This window comes from Oculina patagonica, chromosome 2, assembly GCF_052425735.1.
Source record: "Oculina patagonica isolate OP01 chromosome 2, crgOcupat, whole genome shotgun sequence".
Classification (NCBI taxonomy): Eukaryota; Metazoa; Cnidaria; class Anthozoa; order Scleractinia; family Oculinidae; genus Oculina; species Oculina patagonica.
In genome coordinates, this window is record NC_135759.1 from 23,839,389 (window position 1) to 23,859,035 (window position 19,647).

The 19,647-nt window shown below is 38.5% G+C and overlaps 1 protein-coding gene across 1 annotated transcript; it reads right to left on the bottom strand.

Moving 5' to 3' along the window:
* Positions 1-985: 985 nt before the first annotated feature.
* On the bottom strand, positions 986-19,230 carry LOC144642229 (uncharacterized). Its single transcript, XM_078501211.1, has 18 exons — positions 19,212-19,230; positions 18,017-18,507; positions 17,119-17,643; positions 16,594-16,915; positions 16,262-16,432; positions 14,570-14,800; positions 13,625-14,100; positions 12,849-12,985; positions 11,379-11,514; positions 10,683-10,999; positions 9,697-9,953; positions 8,974-9,237; positions 8,388-8,586; positions 6,905-7,085; positions 5,933-6,385; positions 3,286-3,522; positions 1,404-1,592; positions 986-1,207 (listed from the first exon to the last, which is right to left on the bottom strand). Exons 1-18 carry the CDS (start codon positions 19,228-19,230, stop codon positions 1,115-1,117), a joined length of 4,698 nt encoding a protein of 1,565 aa, XP_078357337.1. The 3' UTR covers positions 986-1,114.
* Positions 19,231-19,647: the final 417 nt, after the last annotated feature.

Here is a 19,647-nt window from a genome sequence, read left to right on the forward strand (position 1 = left end):
TTCAAAGCTATCGACAGTTAACAGCTATTCACTGAAGTGGAGGTAAATATCCACTACTAGCCACCGACACTGAGGTGAATAGTTGTTTTAGTATATACTCAAACAGTGACATAATATAGCCCGAAAGGATGATGTTTGACTAGTTTATTCCGTTAACGAGTACAGTTTTCGCCTGTGAGTTGCTCGGAGGTGAATAGCAAAGGATATACGGAGTTTTAGAAGCCAAGTCAGCCGTCGCCAAAAACGCTATCCAATGTTTGAGTATATATTAATTTAAGCTATGGCTTTGTATGTACGTTCTATGAAAAATAAATCACAGCCCCACTATATTACCTTTTCAAAATAACGAAAGATGATTTCGTTATGCACATGTCGTGCTTAATTAATATAGTTCAAACTGCCCAAAATATTGACAATATTTAAAAAAGCTTTCGCCGGCATCGGGGCTATCAAACGTGTCAGAAACTTGGTTCCCCGTTAGACTCTGATCTTATTATGATCTATAAGGCTCCTACTCAACAATACTTTGATTAATTTAGCTCCGTATTGGACAGCATAGGCGTGTCTCAGTCTGCGAGACTCCAAAATAGGGCTGTTCGTTTAATCACAGTTTTTCAAACTAAAAACAAAAAAAAAAAGTTTTTTTCGATCAAAGAAAATTCACTCATTACATTTCTTTCGTCATTTGCATGTATTCTTGTCATAAAAATTCAGAAATTTTCAGATTTTTTTTTGATCATCCACTACACACTCATAACATTTATTATTACTTTTATAATTATTGTTTTTTTTTTTTTTTTAATTGTACCGCGCAATATTTAATTGGGATCTCAAAGACTCAAAAGAATAACAATGAAAAAGGCTTGTTTCTATTGGATTGCAGCATTTCTTACATAACTACAAAAAGATTTTTACTTTAAAAGACTGCTATTGACATGAAAGAGAAGATTTAGTTTTCATTCTTCAGAATTTATGCTTTCCTAGTCATAGTAACATGTTATACATCTATATATTTTATAATAACGGTTACATTAATAGTGCATCAGCTATTATAGTCTCCCCAAGCACTCAGTTTAACGTGGCTGAGCCAGTTGCGGAGACGGCTGGTATCAGTTTAGGCCACTTTCTTGGAATTAAGTGGGTCGTGTTTAATTTCAACAAATCCTGGCTTGGACTTTCTTGGAGGGACGATTTTAGCGTAGGAAAACTGTGAAGGAAATGAAATAGCATTTAAAATGTGCGCTATAGAAGAAGTATCTTATGCAAGTACTTACTATACTCTTGAGGGTTGATATGATGTTAACAATACCATAGATGGTGGATATTAAATAAAATTTGTCGATATAAGAAATATGGTGCTGAACGCATAGTAAGGGGAATCAACTGGCAGGGTTATATTTTACCTCATGTGCATAATCAATCCATGATCCAGTGTTGACGTAAATCAATTTGCCGATTCTGCTTTTGATCGTCTCCCCGCGCCATTCGTGAGTGTGACCCAGTACTACCACGTCCTCGCCACATCGAGACAAAAGGTCTTTAAAATCACCCAGAACACCTTTCAGCAGACTGAAGGCATCACTCGAACCAAACTATATAAAAACCGCAAAAAATAAATACTTTATGAACATTGCTCAGAAGGTTTTTTTCCGGGTTCTTCGTTTTTTCTTCCTCCTTAAAAATCAACAGTTCCGAATTCCATTTCGATCTGGAAACAGTGGATGACGAGCCACAGCGTGGATACGTCACTGCAAATTCCTATTCATTCATTCATTTATTCATTCATTCACTGATTCATTGATTGATTGATTCATTCATTCATTTATCATTCATTCATTCATTCATTCATTCATTATATTATTTATTACAAATTAACCTTGGGCTCCAGATCGGGTCGTATACGACCCGAACAGAGAAGACACATCATGGTTTGTGTTATGAAGTACTAATAAGTGAGCTACGCTTCCAAGGCAGGCTTACATGAAGTACTAAATCGACCACGAGTAAATCCTTCGCTTCGACCGAGTTTCTCGCCACTTTTTTGCTATTTTCGCTCTGGCGTTTTGACTAGATTGCTGACCAGACATGGCGGAGCCGACATTCACAACTGATGAAGTTATAGAGCAAGTGATTTGGATGAAAATGACTGCGAAAAACAAAGTAGCGAAGAAGAGTTTGTTGGAGACTTTCAAGATGAAGACGGCCACGTGTTTGTGTTACCAGCAAGGCATAATATCCCAGCTCACGAAAGAGAACCTGCTCTCTTCATGGACCACGAAGTGAACTCGGTAGATTGACTAGCAATTGCTTTATTGTTGTACATTTCAACTGCATTTACATTTATACAACAAAAGACAGTTATACCTGCCAACTCTCACGCCTATGAGTTGAAAACTTCGATCTCACGCCAACTCACGCTTACGAACCAATTTCTCACGCCAAGTCGAAAAATGTGAGTTATTACAACCATAAATGGCATGCTTTCCAAAAATATGTGAACTCAAACCAATGTGAGAAACGAAAACTCCATGTAAAATAAGTTTATGATGATACTTTCCCCGAAATCTCAGAGTTTTGATAAGAAAAGCTTTGAGAATGTGGTCGTGTTTAGCCAAACAAGTCTTTAGCTAAAATAGAATTCAAAATGGCTGCCATACCACATTTGCAAGAACTTAGACTTTGTGAGGATATTATTGATAGTTTTTCTTGAAGCTTTCTGAAAAAGTTTTTTATGGATAAAGGATCAAATTTAAGTCAGGGAAGTTGTTATCTTAATTAAATGATAAGTTGCAAGAGTTGGTAAACTTCAAAATTAATATTTTTTTTCTTCATAAAATTAATTTATGCACCAATTCTGTCAATCATAGACATTGACAAAATGTCGATGACCAAAAGTATTTTGGTATATTTAAACTCCTTATTGTATTGGCTTTCAAAAATTATTCAGGGTTGACTAGGTTAGACTTCAATGAAGTCATGACATGATGAGGTAGCAGTATACGTAGGGATTTTCAGAAAAAAGTTCAGGTCTTGAGTTGACAGTACGCTTTCTTTAAACCATAGTTAGTACTAACTATGTTTAAACTAACGACCGACTTCTTCTGATAATATCCTCACATTATAAGCAGACAAAATAATCCATTAAATTTGGGGCAGTGTCTTGACCTACCTCCAAATTCTCACAACCAACATCAAAAACTTGTGCGGCTTCCAGTAAGGAGAATATGTATGACTGTTGTTAGTTTAAGGAATACTTCAGTTGTGGTATTTAGCTTAGTCTTTTACCTTCTCAACCATGCGTTTAAAGTATCTGGATTTTAGGAGATTTGCCATTTTGATAGACTTTCCTCCTTCCAAAAGAATGTGCTCATTCAGGAAGACATCCCTTTGGAGTGCAGTCTCTATCAGCGACTCTGTGAATCTTCTCTGTGGAGATTTCTTTGCAAGCAACTCAATAATGGAGGAACCGATGACGTCACGCTGTAGCCCCTTCAGCATGGTTTGAGTAACGGAACGGAGAATCTGTACACCATAAATAGCAATATTATGCACTGCAGTTCTCGCTCTACATGTGTAATAATTGACATTAACGTGACACCGCGGCAGAACGTCTACGCATGCGCTGAATTTAGCACTTCCGGTCGCCTTTGCAGTCACTCAACGGGCTTCACTCGTCGACACTCGTCACGCTTTCCGTTCAAGGTCGATCATTGCCTACGTTTAGTGACTTTAGTTGTTTTGCTTCGTGAATTGCGGTGTTTTAATCTGCTGTCGTCGTAGATTACAAGCTAAATATGACCGAAACAATACTCGATAGATTTAGAAAAGGTAAGTCGCGGATTCACTAAGGTTTTGATCCTGAATTTGAGCAGTAGATGAGCTTTAATAAGCTTAAATTTAAGCTTATCTTTCACACAAGGCGGGAAGGCGGAGTTTTACTTGCCAGTTTCACCTCATCGATTAACCTTGACTAAATTCATAGCTTTGATTATTTTCAGTTCTACATTTATTTAACCTAGTCGCTTCGTGTTTGTTTTTTGTTCAAAGGTATAAAAACTCAGTTTGATTACACCCGGCAGTGAGTTCCGATTTTTAATTATTCGGTTTTAACTTTTTGGTTTAAAGCAAGTTGTAAAACAAGTCTATGATTCTGCTTTTCCTTTCAGATTGAAAAGAGAGAACCGGTACGATAGTCTGAAAGTTTGAATTGGTAAACTGAACGCCATGTGCGAATCGCGCGTGGGGCAGCCACACGGACTGGAAATGTAGAAAAACGTCCGCCAAGTAGACGAATTTTCGACCTTGTGAGGAGGATTAAGAAATCAAATTGCCTTTGTCTTGAATTAAAACACATTATTAACTTGTTTTGCTTCTCGGCTAACAGCTTTCAATCCAGCAAAAACTCCAGGTACTGTACGGGAGTATCGATCGAAGACTCAATTCATTCTTGTTAAACCAAGCAAACACTGAGCAAATGTTGTTTTCTTTCTTGTTTTGTGACTTTTTTCTCAGTGAAGGCAAGATTTATATAACTCGCCTAAACCTGAAAGTTCAGTGGTTCTTTATTTTGATTTATGTAGTTTTTCTTTCTCCTTTGTCGCACTTAAATATGCCAGCAATTTAAAGCGGGAAAAGTAATAGAAACCGTGAAAACGAATTGCCGCTGTCGACTGTCGAGCGCTAGCGACCTGCAAACTTCAAGCATCATTTTCAACGTTAGTGCAAGCAGGAAACCCCATGGTGCAAAAGTATGAAGCTACAAAAATAAATAAACTTTTGAAAGAGACCATTCTTTTCCTTAAGTTTCTTTGCTATTTCTTAAGTTTTGTGTTTAAACTTCGCGCAACGGGAATTTTGTATTTACGCGACTGGATTACATAGTCAACCGGAAATACAAAACTGACCGGATGTTAATTTCCCACCCACCCATGCGCAGTGTGTTCTGCCGCGGTGTCCATTAACGTAGGATTACGAATCGAAGCGGAAACTTCAACTTTATTCTGATTAAAACATTGTAGTTATTTTGGAATGAGTATTTTAAATAGTTTGCAACATGTGTGCTGTCAGATGCCAAAATCCGAGCGCCTAGTATTTTGGTTTATAAACATAGCTAAAGCATTTTCCATACGTTTTTGGGAACGAAAAAGCTCAGCAAACAAAACATGAAAGGCGTATTTGGACAGTGATGCAAAACCACACCCATTACTATCGATTATTCCACGAGCGCGCGTTTAATGTGAACTGGTAGATAACCAATAAGGCGCGTAACACCGAGCTGGCTATAATCCTCTCTTATTCTTGGTAAATCGCAAGACCCCATAGTTTTTATCCTTCACACGTCCTTAATAAGGTTTTCAACTCGATAGCATCGCCGTCTTTAACATAGATCATTTTGAATTTTAGAGTTTCACGTCACACGACATCAAAAATGGCGGCCTGAAGGCTGTCACGTAGGCTTAAAAAATGCCTCATCCTGTGATTTTTAACAACCTGAACATTTGAGGTTTTGTGAAAAGTGTTTGAATGTTTACTGAGTGAACTGACCGCTTTTTGTAGCAGAAGTGAACTCCAGATGTTTCATTGATTTCCGGCCGCCAAGTTGGTGCCCCACAGCATGGGCACCAACATGGCGATTTCAAACTGTGCTCTCTAAATTTGTGTGGAACATTTTGACGGATAACTCGACTACTGAATACCGTACAGACCTGAGCCTTGGACAAGTAGTTTATCTAGTAATTTTCTACAACCTGTACTATTCTTGATTTTCTTAGACTCAATAGTTTTGGATTTTTTTGCGGCGCGACAGATGCGTGACACTGAAAACCGCCTATCTAACAAGCGCAAGTAGAATAATTGTTTCAATTAAAACAACCGGAAATGGTAGCGCTGACAAGTATCACAAAATCAACCCAGAAATAGAAATGTAACTCACCTGCAGTACTCCAACCATTAATGTGTCAGACGTGGCAGCTGCACGTGCAACGTAATAACCAGTAGGCTTGCCGCATAGCTTGTCACTGGGTTCTGTCACGGAGTAGGAATTGAAGACATCCCAGTCATGGCCATGCGCAAACCGCACCCGATACTGTTTTCCATCATCGCTATTGATGACGTAGATGAGAGTTCCTGGTATGAACTCTACGTTGGGGCCAAACAGATCTCGGACTGTCCCGGCGTCCATTTCGTGGTCATGATCTCCCCGGATGTAGAAAACGTTGACGTCATCTTCTTCGGCCATCCTTCGAACGGAGCTGATGAATAGAGAGCAAACTTCGTTCTGCTTCCATTTGGCCTTTCGTTCGTCATTCGATGGTGGAGAAACAGTGAAAGGATCCAGCCACATTTCAAAGACATCGCCAAGTAATATCAGCGTATTGAGAGAATCCTTAAAACAAAAAAGAGACAAATTGACAACAGCGTTATCGTTTTTCATCATATCATGCTCATCTTAGTCATTTTAATCATTACAATTCTTATCTTCATCGCCATCATCATCATCATCATCATCTCATCATTCTTTTTCCAAACTAGAAACCAGAACTTAATTGATCTGTGAACGAAACCTTCCTCTCCTGTATTAAATAATTCTGATCATTGTTCTCTGTAGATGAGTTGGAGAGTATCTCTGGATCTTTTAGTGTATGAGGACATTATGTTGGTTACAACTTGCAGTTCACCGACCCGAAATATAATTACGAATGTTTGTTTTCTGCGTGGGAATATCTCACAATATTAAATAACCTCATGATATCAATTATTTTGTACTTACCAGAAAAATAATTTAATGCAAATATATTTCTGCCTACATGTGTACATACAAAGCAATCACAAAGGAGAATATGAAAAGAGTATTAAATTTAAAATTTCGTTAAGTCTTGGTAATTTAATATAATTATGTTGTCACCTTTGCCATGATTTCAAGCTGTTCAATAAATCCAACTAGTCGTTCCTTAATTCCTTCACTCCACTGTGAGTCAAGGTGAAGGTCACTCAAGCAGATGATCAGGTTTTTCACGGGATCATTCGGGTGTGGCATTTCACGAACAACAATTTGTTCCACGTCTGTGCCAACAGGCGGCTGGTAACTGTAAAAATGTAAAACGATAAAGAAAAGTAATAAGAGTGACATTAGCAAAGCGAGGTCGTACCTTAGGGCGATAGTATCCCAGTCCGGACCTGACTATTAGCTAATCACTGTAAATAGATAAGTAAGTAAGAAGTTAGAGCAGTTTTCAATTGAGTGTAGCATATAAAACCAAAACCAAAGTAATTACTCTGGCCAATCAAAAAGGACACAGACAATCCAGTAAACCAGTCAAAACTCCAAGCAAATACATGTAGCCGGCACGAAGCGCGGGAAAACGTGCGCGAGCGAGTCACGATTGGTTTTGGTTTTACTCCTGATTGGCTGAGAAAGTGGCGCGAGATTTTTAAGCCAATCATTAAGCGTAGTAATGCAAAACCAAAGCAAACGCATTTACTTTCGACAACTCAAGTGAAAACCGCTCTAAGTCAGTCAGTCAGTAAGTTAGTATGGGAGGCAAGCGTTGCCGAGTGGTTTAGGGCGCTGGTGTTGTAATCCGGAGGTCCCCGGTTCAAGAACTGCCCTTGCCACTAGCTGGATTTGTTTCTCGGTTGTCCCGAGTTCAAATCCTCGACCACGCTTTGTATATAGCCAACTGGTCTGCCTCCTGCCAGTTGGGATTTTTAATCTTGTTATGTTCAGTTTAGCTGTAAACTAGCTATCTCGTTGAGATATGAAGCTAAGTGCATGGCCACTATAAACATATATTTATTTATTTTTTTATTTAGTAAGTATGTAAGTAAGTAAGTAAGTAAGTAAATTCTTTATTTATAGATGAAATTTCTAAATACTGTGCAACACTTACAGATTTTTGGTCCTTTATCTAAACTATAATTAACGAATTTTACAAGAATAAAAGGTTTACTGATGTACAGTTGTTTAACAAGATAGACACTACAAGGTTTAACTGTGTACAGTCATTTAACAAGATAGAAACTACAAATTGTAGTTGCTACTAGTTTCATATAAAAAATGTGCTAAAAACATATAACTGTTCCTTACGAAATTTGACCCTAAGAGTACAAGAAGAGAACCTTGTTTCTTTCATCATATGGCAAACTATTCCAAGTTTTAATAGCCTCAACCTAAATGATATATCACCTGCTGTTGGGCTATTGTACCTTGTACAAATGAAATTAATTGGAAAAACTAGTATAACGTATCATATCAAGGTCTAGCCATGTACTTATACTTGTTAACTATGTTTGGAAAAAAGAAAATTTGTACGGCCAACTCGACTATCATATAACTGTAACCGCAAGAACTGACTGCAAGGGTTCTTTGTGTTTAGCTGATGGCTTACCTTGGTTCTTGCTCGAAAGTGTTCTTTTTGCTTTTTGCTTTAGACTTCCAAGCCAGAAAGCATTCTCTTGGCAGAGCAGCATTGACTTCTTCTAGAACTTCCTGAATGACCGTGTGCTGCGACTCGCTATCATCTTCAAAATCTCCGTATGTTAATCCCAGCTCTTGCGCAGTGCATGGGACAGAGGCTTTCATACAATCTACCAAGGGAATGCCATCAAAGCATTAATATATATAGTGGCACCCGTGTCGTTTTACCAGTTCTCTCTATATCTATATCACTTGTATACTTACCGCGATTCACTATCTAAATTACCCCGACATGCTCCCGTCTGGCCTCGTAGCTCAGTCGGTAGAGCGTCGGTAGATCTAATCCCGAGGTCGTGGGTTCAAATCATAATATGTAACAGGACTACATGCTTGTCCAGTTTGGAAATAATTAGATTTACAAAATTCCTCTGGCAGCCAAATTGGTTTCGGCCTACGGCCTTGTCCAATTTTGGCTGTCATCGGATTTTTTTTTATCCAACTTTTTCCAAATTGGACAGCATGTAGTCAAATAACGTATACAAAAATCCTAACTTTACCTGATATAGACCGCATAGCCATAGCCTCCTGGGAGATACGGGCTAGCTTGGCCTCGCTCAGATGCAGGTTGTCGTACGCATGTCTGTCTAAGGCCCTGAGAGCATGTGGGTAAACATCATACACAGCATTTTTGCCCAATATCAAATCCATATGGCTATAATCGGGAATCTGGATCCAATCGTATTCTTGGTGTGGATGCGCTTCTTTCACCAGTTCGTAAGTGGTGCGGATGCTTTCCGGCACAAAGACTGTGTTGTTCTCACCTGGAACACATGAATAAATAAAGCATATCAAATATAAGCAACCGTCCTTGGCGTATACGAGCCTTTTCGTATTTTCTCTTTGACCGATATAAAGAGAGAATGACCTTTTTGGTAAATCCTTGATTGTGAATCACGGAAAGCAACAGACGTCCAATTTTCCATTTTTGCTCTTTTCCTATCTTATAAACCGAAACAAACGGCAAAGTTCTTGCGGCGTATGTGATTTGACGTTACTGCCCGCCTAGTCATGACGCCAAAAGGATGCAGACAGGAGGATTTCATTAATGTTTGTGCCTCATGAATATCTGCGCTTAAGCTCTTTGGCTTCCGAGACAGGAAACAAGCGCTCGCTTTGGGTGATTAAAGAAAAGAAAAAATGTATTATGACAAAATTATACGCCAGGCCAAGGTTTGCGTCCGAGGCAACGATGAAGGGTGTGCAAAGTAATGCGGGCTCACCTACAAGGAAAGTGATTGGGATGTCCAGCCGTCCGATCTTTTCCAAATAATCTGGAGACTTCAGCCGTTCTTTCTTGTCCACATCAGGTAGATAAATGTCTTCACCAGAATAAGACACGAATTTCTTCGCCTTGAATGAATTGCGCATATGCATCGCACATTTAGTGCTAAAGTAACCAAAGATCTCGTGGAGAGCTTCATGAGTCAAGGAATTCAAGTTAGCGTGTTGAAAAAGAGGTCCATTGATGAAGATTATTCTATTGAAGAAATAATTAAAAAAAACTCGGTTATGAGAGATACAACATTTAACAAAGGTTTGTCGCAAGAATCAAGATTATAGCAGACAATGACCTGTCCCTCTTTCTCATAGTCCATAGTAAGAATGGCTAAACACAAGCGGGAGTAAAAAGTTAATGCGCCGAAAAATTCACAGCCTGTCTTCCTATCACTTTGTTTCGTTTCTCTATATAAGGACTTAGAGAAAATATAAACTGCTTGTAGCAAAGAGCTGCAGGAATTTAGAACTAAGATAAGTGTTTCCTTGACTTGATTTGAATATAGGTCAACGATAAGTTGAATACGCTGATTTGGTAAAATTCTAATTAATGACTTTTATTTCCTAAATACGTTTTCTAATATTGCATGTATCATGTAGGCTGCTCGGATATGGAAAGATCATCTGTTTGAAGTCGTATATACTTAACTAATAAAACTGGTTATGATAATGGAATCCAATCTTGATATGATCATCACCAACGCTGTTTAAAAGACCATGATATTGAAAAAGAAGTAAGATGCCGGTCATCCTTAGAAATAAACAGGTTTACCCCCGGTGACACTTTCTTATATAAGCTATATAGGTACGTTCGGTGCCAAAGGGTTTGGTTTTTGAGAGTGAGAAAGAGTTACAATAAGTGCACCGCACCCAATCTTTCAGGGAGTTTCCCTCAGAGTTTAATTAACGGGGGGGGGGGGGGGCAGTTTACCTGTGACAAGTAGGGCTCTGGCATCTTTCCTTATATGGAATGACACTGTTACTGACATGCTTTGCGAAAGTATTAAACAAGTTGTCCATTACTTGCGCTGTATTTTCCGCGGATTCATCAATTCCAGAAACTCCGAGCATCTCAAGCGTTCCAGGGATGTAGATTCCCAACTTGAATTCATTGAGCTGTCCGGTCATTGTATGTGCCGCCACATTGAAGGAGACCATGTTTCTGATTTTTCCCGTCGTTCTGCCAGTAAGAAGTGCTCCATAGTTTATTATAGACCCAATGCAATGTGCTACCACTTGAAGAGATTTCTGAATGGAAGAAAGTTAGCAGTCAAACACTGTACTTCATCTACTTTGGTTCAGAAGTCGATGTATATTGACAAGTTTTTAACGAAATTTTATAAAGATGGGGTACGTTCCAAATAATTGAATAGTGTGAGAACATTATAAAGGTCGATCAACGACATTAGTTTTTAGCTATTCAATAACTAATGTTATCTATAAAATAACTATCATATAATTATGCATCCACATCTCCTGTTCTGCGCAAGTACACGACCTAGTTTTGAACATAGTGCATGATAATGCAGTGTAGGGCAGTGCAGGTTAAGTTATTTAATAAGTAAACAGTTATGGATAACACCTTACCAGCGTGCTGATAAACCGATCATCAAGTGTTATTTCTTACCTGTTTTGTTATTTCCAGCACTTTGTCGATGAGCGCAGGGCAGTCATATTTAGCACAGTCGTCCAGTGTGTAGTCACTATAAATTGCCCAGGGCAGGTCACATGACCCTCGCCAATCAGCTAACCATACGTCATACCTAAAAATTGTTATTAAATGATATGTATTTAGTTAAAAGGATTTAAAATGTTTTCAAACTCGGAGCGCAAATAAAATTTAAAAAGCGTGAAATATTTCGTCTGATATCATCCAGACTTCATCAGTCACTGAGGTGGTGTTTTTTAAGATGAATGTTAAGAAGACATTTCACTGCCTCGGGGGAGTTAAAATTCTGTCATAAATTGGAGCTAATTCAAAACCATTGTCTCTATTTAACAAAGGTTTTCTGAGTTTTATCTCAATGGCCTCTTTTACCCGGCGTTTAAAGGTGTTGATTTCGGTGGCTAACACTTTTGTCTTGCTTGTGTCTACCGAGTGGCCCTCCAGTCGACAATGTTCATGAATGGCTGACGAGTACCTCGACTGATGTTCTTTCATTCTGGTTTCCAGTAAACGGGACGTTTCGCCAACGTACTCCTTGTTGCACTGTTCACATTGAACCTGGTACACAGTTCCGCATTTCTTTAGATTGGACGTTTTGTCCTTGACATGTACCAATTGCGACCTCAGGGAATATACGGGTTTATGAATAAGTGTGACCTCGTGTGACTTAAACGCTCTTTGAAGGCGTTCAGAAATTCCTTTGATGTATGGCGCTGAAGCGTAGATTCAAACAACTACCCAGATTGGATGCTAACAATACCGCATTCCAAGTCTGGAACGAAAGAGCCCGAAAAACGAGAAGAAAATCTACGCTTCAGCGCCATACATCAAAGGATGTCAACAATCACATTTCTAAACACCATCGACTTACTAACCACAAAATCGACTGGGACTCTCTGAATGCTTAACCTACAGTACTAACTATTTTAAAGATCTGGAAAGCTGGTTCACAAACTTAGAACAGACGCCTATCAACAGACGACATCAACAGAACCGACAAACGGAACGCAAACAAAACGACTTAATTTGACATAACAATAAACGAATCGAAAGTGACCAATTACTGTTGACAAACTTTACACGAGTCTTACTGCCAATAACATCACGGCTAAACTGACCAATCAACTTCAACGGACCGGACTTATAACAACATCGACTGACAACAACGTTTCACTTGACTCTGAAGTTGACATCCGCTCAGGTTGTCGAAACGTCAGTCACGAACAACAGTTCTTTTGAGAACTACTCTCACCCGGACGATCACACTATACGAACTTTTGTTATCATTATCAGCAATTTAAACCCCTAAGCGAGACGACGATAATCCGCGTCCTTTCCTTGGGCTTTTCTTCCCCCGATTATTCCAGATATCACGAAAAACCTCATCTAAAGATTATTCACTTCAGTCGATAAAAATCGGAATTATCTTACCTGTGTTGCACTAGGTACTCAGTCAAGTTGGGCTCAATAGTGTCCAGATTATAATTGCCCCTGCTCATTGCAAGGCCGTGAAACAGGATAACGGGTCCTTTGGTTCCTCCTTTGTATCGAGTCAGTTTTAGCTCAACCTGTAAAACAAATCAGATCAGTCTGGTAACTTAAACTGGTGTTTGTGAAGCACAAAGTTTAAAGTTCATAAAACTAATAATAATTCACTTTACTTTTTCCAACGCACCTTTTTATGACATTTCCGCACCTGGCAATTTTAGCTTCAGGAATAAGATTCTTAATTTTGGTTGTATCTCAGTTTTAAATCTAAAAATAGTTTTAAATCTAAAATATGATACTTTAATAAAGTATCATTTTCTTAACATTTTAAACTATTCATTTATGGGATTTCGAAACAAAAGAGGGAAGAAACAGCTACTAATTCCAGAATTCAGTGACATATCCGAGACTTTGATTTAATTTCGGTTCAGTTCGTGATCTCCAGAATGATGAAGGTCTGGTTAAGTGCTACCAGCGATCTAATTGCACCGAACAAAGTTAAAAGCTTATTTAAGAAGTGTGTTAGACAGTAGTCAGGTAGTCATAAAATGGCCTGTAAATGCCAAAAGAGCTTCTACTTTTCATCTGAAAGAAAAACCTGAAAATATTCCCTGTTGATGTTCTGTTTTTACATGACGAATTGTTAGAATGACGTATTATTTTCTATTTGAACCCAGAGCTCCTGATCACAGGTTCATCTCGTTTCATAAAGAGCGTACCTTGTCTTCTGTGACGCATTTGTACACCTCAGGGGTGGCCCCGTTCAACTGCAGGGGTCTTTTCTTCCTGATAGGAGCATTGGGGTTCAGCAAGTAATCTTTTGACGTCACAGGGCCGTATGTTTCCCAGATGGTTCTCGCAAAAAATGAGCCAAATCGTGAAATCCATTTCAATTTTTTCAATCGGCTCTTTGTGTTTGTCACTTCCAGCGTTGCCAGTTGCTTTGCAAAGTTTGGCAGCGAGATAAATAACTTCGCTCTTCCCACAGAATTCCCTCGGAACTTTGTACCAGGATAGATCGTAACAAACAAAGTCGTTGTGTCGCTCAATCCAATCTCTCCAACATGATCTTTATGGATCAACTTGACGCCCTGGAAGGCAAATTGTTGTCCTTTGTGACCCGTGAGAATCATTTTGTAGACCATTTCTTTAGTCTCCACATTGTCGGCACTTTTACTAAACAGTTTGAACACGCCTGTTGAATTTGAATACAATAACTGTTAGGACAACTTGACAATGTTTTTATTTAAGTTGCTTGTGACACATACATATGAATAATCTTTTCGTTGTGTTCTTCTTGATCGACGCTTATCATATACCTTTTTTCCTTTTCCTGACACAAATGATTTTGAAGTTTACCTCATGATAACGACGACGTTGTTTCTTTGGAAAAGACATACGCATTGTCGTGTAAAAATCAAAATTCCATTCAATCTCATATAAAAAATACAATCTGATTAAAATTGTTTTTCTCGACTTTTATAACAAAACAACTTCAAAAAATAACTGTTTTCTATTTCAGTACCTAGTATAAAAAGTACAAAAACCAAACAAACAAAAATCGCAAATAATTCGACTTAATTCAAATGCCATTATAATGGAATCGTAATTGGTAATTTTGCTCTTGATGATACCTCTGACATTTCTATGGATTATTTACTTACCCTGTGAAATAGTCATGACCCCTTCTGACAAACTCGGACAAGTAACCGTGCCAGAAATTTTGGCCATGTGAGCTGGATCCCAATCAATCATACGTTCAACGTCCTCACTCTCTATGGTAACTGTAAACTCACATGGTGAGCTGCTGTACTTGTCCATTGCAGGCTCAAAGTTTCCGACCATCTTCTCTGTGAAACGAATACCTTGTTTCTGCTTTTTAAATGTTCTGTGGTCTACAAAATAGATTGCGAGTTCTGTAAATAAGTTTTGTTTCGATTTTATTAGAGTAGATTGGCATTGTATTACTATTTTTTATCTGATTGGCTAATCAGTGAAGCGAAAGAAAAATTTTCGATGTTAATTGGTGAGTGTTATACAGTGTAATGTAAAATTAACTACTTAAAAAGTAGTATGAAGAGCGTCATTTTCTCGCAAGCCTGAAATAGCAATTGCTCACCGCTAATCGAATTGTGATGAAAAAAAATCTGGGAAAGGCAAGTGTGTGAGAAGAAGACAGATGTGACTTATTTCTTTAATTTATAATAACAATAATTAGAACAATTAGAACAAAAAAATTTCGTATCAGATTGGTTCTTAGCACGCAATCTTTCTTCACCAAATTGGAGCGAGCAGCTTAGTGTCCAGTATGTAATGACTGAAATACTCCTTTTAGATATTCCTCAAACCTTGCAGAAACGGATTTTTCACAGTTAGGGTGCGTTTCTTTGGGAAAAATCCGAATCCGGATTCTTGATCCAAAAACGGATTTTGCGTTTCTTTACCTATATCCGAAAATGGATTAATCTTGGATCAATGATCTGAAGAATCCACACTTCGAGTGGATACATCAGATCGTATCTGAATCCGGATTTTTAGGATTCATGATCCGTGCGTTTCTTTGGGAAAGGATTCGAAAAAAGTACCTTGGCCCAGCGGTCTTTGCTGTAAAAATACAGGTTCGCTCTTTGTAAACACTGCCATACGGAAAGTTTTAGGCGGTTATTTCGATCAAAATACAAAAATATTTCACGATAAAAGGAAAAGGTAGCTTCAGATAGGTATGTAGTATCATTTTAAACGGGATACAGGTTTTCTAGAACAGCCACTGTGTGCCTACGGAAGTTGTATCCTTTTGAAATTGTCACGAGTGAAATTTGCACTGATCATTTCGCAATCATTCTTGGCGCTCAGATGCTTTCTAGCCACATTGTGCTTAACACTAAAAAAGATCTACTTCGACGTGTGGTTTTTGAAAAAGATTTTGTATGCTTAAATTATTTTAGCTAGGATACATTCGACGAAATATAAATTTGTGCTAAAATTTATGTTCTGTGCGAAATGTGTTGACGGGGTTGTCATGGTAAAAAATCCGTTTTCGGATTCTTCGTTTCTTTGGGAGCAAAGTATCCGTGTGATCTGAGATCAATGATCCAATTTTGGATTTTCCCAAAGAAACGCACCCTTAATTTTGTCACTGAAGTCAAAAAATTGTTGAAAAGCATCACCTTTTTAGTTTTCATTTTCGAGGTTTGTAGTTGTGTTAAATTCCTAATTGAACTAATCGTGACAACCAATTTTGTCTGTAATCAAACTCGTGATGAAACAAATCCGACTCGTCCGATTTTGTGTGTATGGTTAGAAACCGAATTGGATTCCTTTCAGTCCTATTATCATCCCTTATTCCACGTTCTTACCTAGAGGTATGAAAGTGTCATAGTCTATTATCCATCCTTCTCTCTCGGCCATGAGCCTCATACAGCGTTCCGCCAGGCAAGCTATTGTCAATACTGGGTTGATGCCGACAGCTCGAGGGAGAATGGCTCCATCTACCACATATAAACCATCCAGGGGTTCACTTGATTCTCCTATGTGCGATATTACAATAGAAAAACAAAATCATGATTTCGTCCGTTTTGTGCCAAGTTGTCAGTTTGTACATATGCTTACGGATCGTTCAAACCAGATAAATCAGTCACACATAGCTTAAATTTAAATATCTTAGCAACCTTTTGTGTTTGAAACCAACCTTCAAATACTTGTCCAGCATGGTTTACAACAGCTGTCTGTCCAGATTCACCCATTGGACACCCACCCAATGGATGAACAGTGATGACACTTTTGCCCAACGCTTCTGTCCACGCGGGGTTCTTAACAAAACTCCCTCCCAGTCCTTTTGTCACTTTCTCGAGAGCCTCGTTTACACGGTCAAAGTTCCGGCCGCGTCCAACTTCTTTCCACTCGATGTCAATGTTGTCGCTGTTTTTGTCAAAAGTTATTTGCCCACCAGCGTCATCATGGCTCATACAGACAAAGGTGAGAGTGTTGTCCATGCCTTTATCTTGGAGCTCCTTAAAAAAGACGATAATAACAAAGATAGTTTCAAGCACACGGTTTAGAATGTCAACTGAATATATTGATAATATAGCACTTTGATTGTGTCATGTTTTTATTTTTTGAGCGTACAACTTCTGTTTGATGTCTGAAAAGGTTTAAGCCTCTCTTTATATATACCTAATTTCCCAATTGCTCCAAATTATTTTGCTCTGTCTACCTGAGCAACTTTTTCCATCTTTTCTTCACTTGGAAATTTGTCCACTCCTAACACTTTGGCGGAAACGCTGATTCCAACAGTAAAGGGTACGGAGCCTATTGAAGGAAGATTCCCGTCTTCGATAACAAAGTGATCTTTAAAGTTCCCATCCAGTGTTTTTCTGAAATCCATGACGGAGGTTATGGTAGGCCCAGGCGGTTCATCACTGTCGTTCTTCTTATCTTCTGTATCTGATTCTTTCTTTGATTTAATTCCAATTGCGTTCGTCTTTTTATCACCGTTGTAGCTGAAACCCAGCACATCTCCATTTGTAGTGAAGCGTTTTCCGACTTTATCTGAGACGTCGAGACCGCGTTCTTTTGAGCGAAGCAGGATTTTAGTTGAGCCTAGTGCGCCTGCGCCAAGAATGACGTGGGAAGCTCTGACGATTTGCTCATCGACATCAAAGCAGCCGGTGTGCTGTCTTCTGTATGACACTAGCCAATCAGAAGAGTCGCAGGCTTTCGTCACTGATATAACTTCCACCTGGGAAAGAAACATTTTATTTTGTTTAAAATTTTTGGCACTATTATTCAATGTTTGCTATATGCATGTGACGGATAAAATTATAATGAATAATTACAATCAGAAGCTTATTAAGTATTTTATATTACTTATCTTTTAGTGTAATATTTTTAGAACTGATGGAGTCTGTCACATTTGAACCTAATTAAATGACCTAGTACCGTTTAGAATCTTTTGCTTTGTTGTATTGTCTATTCTTATTTAATAAAGTTGTTTATCTATTTAATTTTTAGCTGTAACACACTTACTTTCAGAGCAATGATTTACAGCCCACTATATTTTGTTTGGAAATGACGTAAACAACTTCGATAATTTCATGAATAAAGTTTGTTACCTCAGTAAATATTTTCGCTCTATGAGCCTTTGCGTCTGGTAGGTAGTTCATGTTTAGTGTGTTCTTCGCACCAACGTTGCAACCACCGATACAATTTCCGCATGCAGTACATTTGGGCTGCGGTACTCCCACATGGTTCGCAGGCGTGTCTTCAAAAGTAACAAACAGAGGCGGCTTATAAAACATCTTGCCCGTGTCTTCAATGTCGAATTCACAGAGTCCTTCCTTCATTCGCTCCAATTTGTGTAACTTTGGGTAGTGATCAGGGTATGGGGTTGGCTTCAACATATCTAGTACGTGCTGCCGATCGACGCTTGTAAAATTCTTGAGATCTTCTCTAAGCTCTTGTGGCCATACAGGATCACTGAAAACAGCAGGGTCGCTGTCAAGCGCCACATTTGCATTTATAAGGGACGTTCCTCCAAGTCCACACCCTTGAAAAACTGATACATTGTCACTGACGAAAAGCTCATAAAGATTTGATGACTTCCCTAAATATAAAAAAAATGAATTAACGATCGATCCATCAATCAACTATATATTGTACACAAAAATCAGGAAAGAGCGTACTAGGCCATGTGGGACAAGATTGAAAAACGTAAATTAGCGCATGTGTAGTAAAATGTATACTGGCGGCCTCAAAGCGGTCGTCACACCTGTGTTGTGTTGTCATCAGCCTTCAAACTTTTAAAAAATGAAATTACTTTTAATTTGAAGGAAACTATAAATAATAGTTTTTTAAGTTATAAAAACACTAGTGAAGTTATAATATTTTTAAAATTAAAAAGCAAGGTTAAGAGTGAGAAAGAACAAGCTTGGAGAATTTGGCCATTTTTCTTAGAAAGCACAGTCTGTGACGTAAGCCCTTTAAGACTTTCAATCCGTGCCATAATTCCTTGGGACACCCGTTTTAACAATTGTAACATGACATTCCGTTTTGAATTCTCAGAAATGGAGAACCCCCTGCCCCCAAAACCAGTTTTGCAAAATAGACGGCAACGGAAGGCATTGTTTATTTCAAGGTACACAACATTGTTATGGGGCAGGGGGGGTAATTGTTGATTTTTTTTCCCTGTTTTTAGTGTAAAAAACAGCAAGTGTTCCAACAATTGTGGCGTAGATTGTTGCTTGGTCAAAATTAACTCCTTGTTCATTGCAATCGATAGTTCGCTGCTAAAAAGTTAGCAGTCCATACGTGTTGCAAACTTTATCATGTCTATAAGTATTCGCTTGTTCAAGCAAACGTTCACGGCCTCTCGTCTAAAAACTTAACTGTGCACTGTACACTGGAACAAGACTAAACTAATAAAAAGACCGTATTCGCTTTTTGAAACTAAAGTTGAGTTCTGCAAGCTGTAATACTGTTAGTAGAAAACGACCTCTTTAGTGCCCCTACACGTAAGCAGAGACGTAATCCGTTATTGTTTTTGGTGAGTGAGCTTGGTATCCTTAAGGCCCTGTCTAACTTTGCTTTTATTAATGGGAGGATACGATGTTTTGAAGTATTTTCACTTATAAAAAAAACTCCTCAAGTGTCCGTTAACGATTTCAAAGTGTCCGTTGTCCGTCTTAGAGAGGTGTCCGTCTTATAGGGAATTTCGTTACAGTAAAATGACTGAAAAACGGTAGGG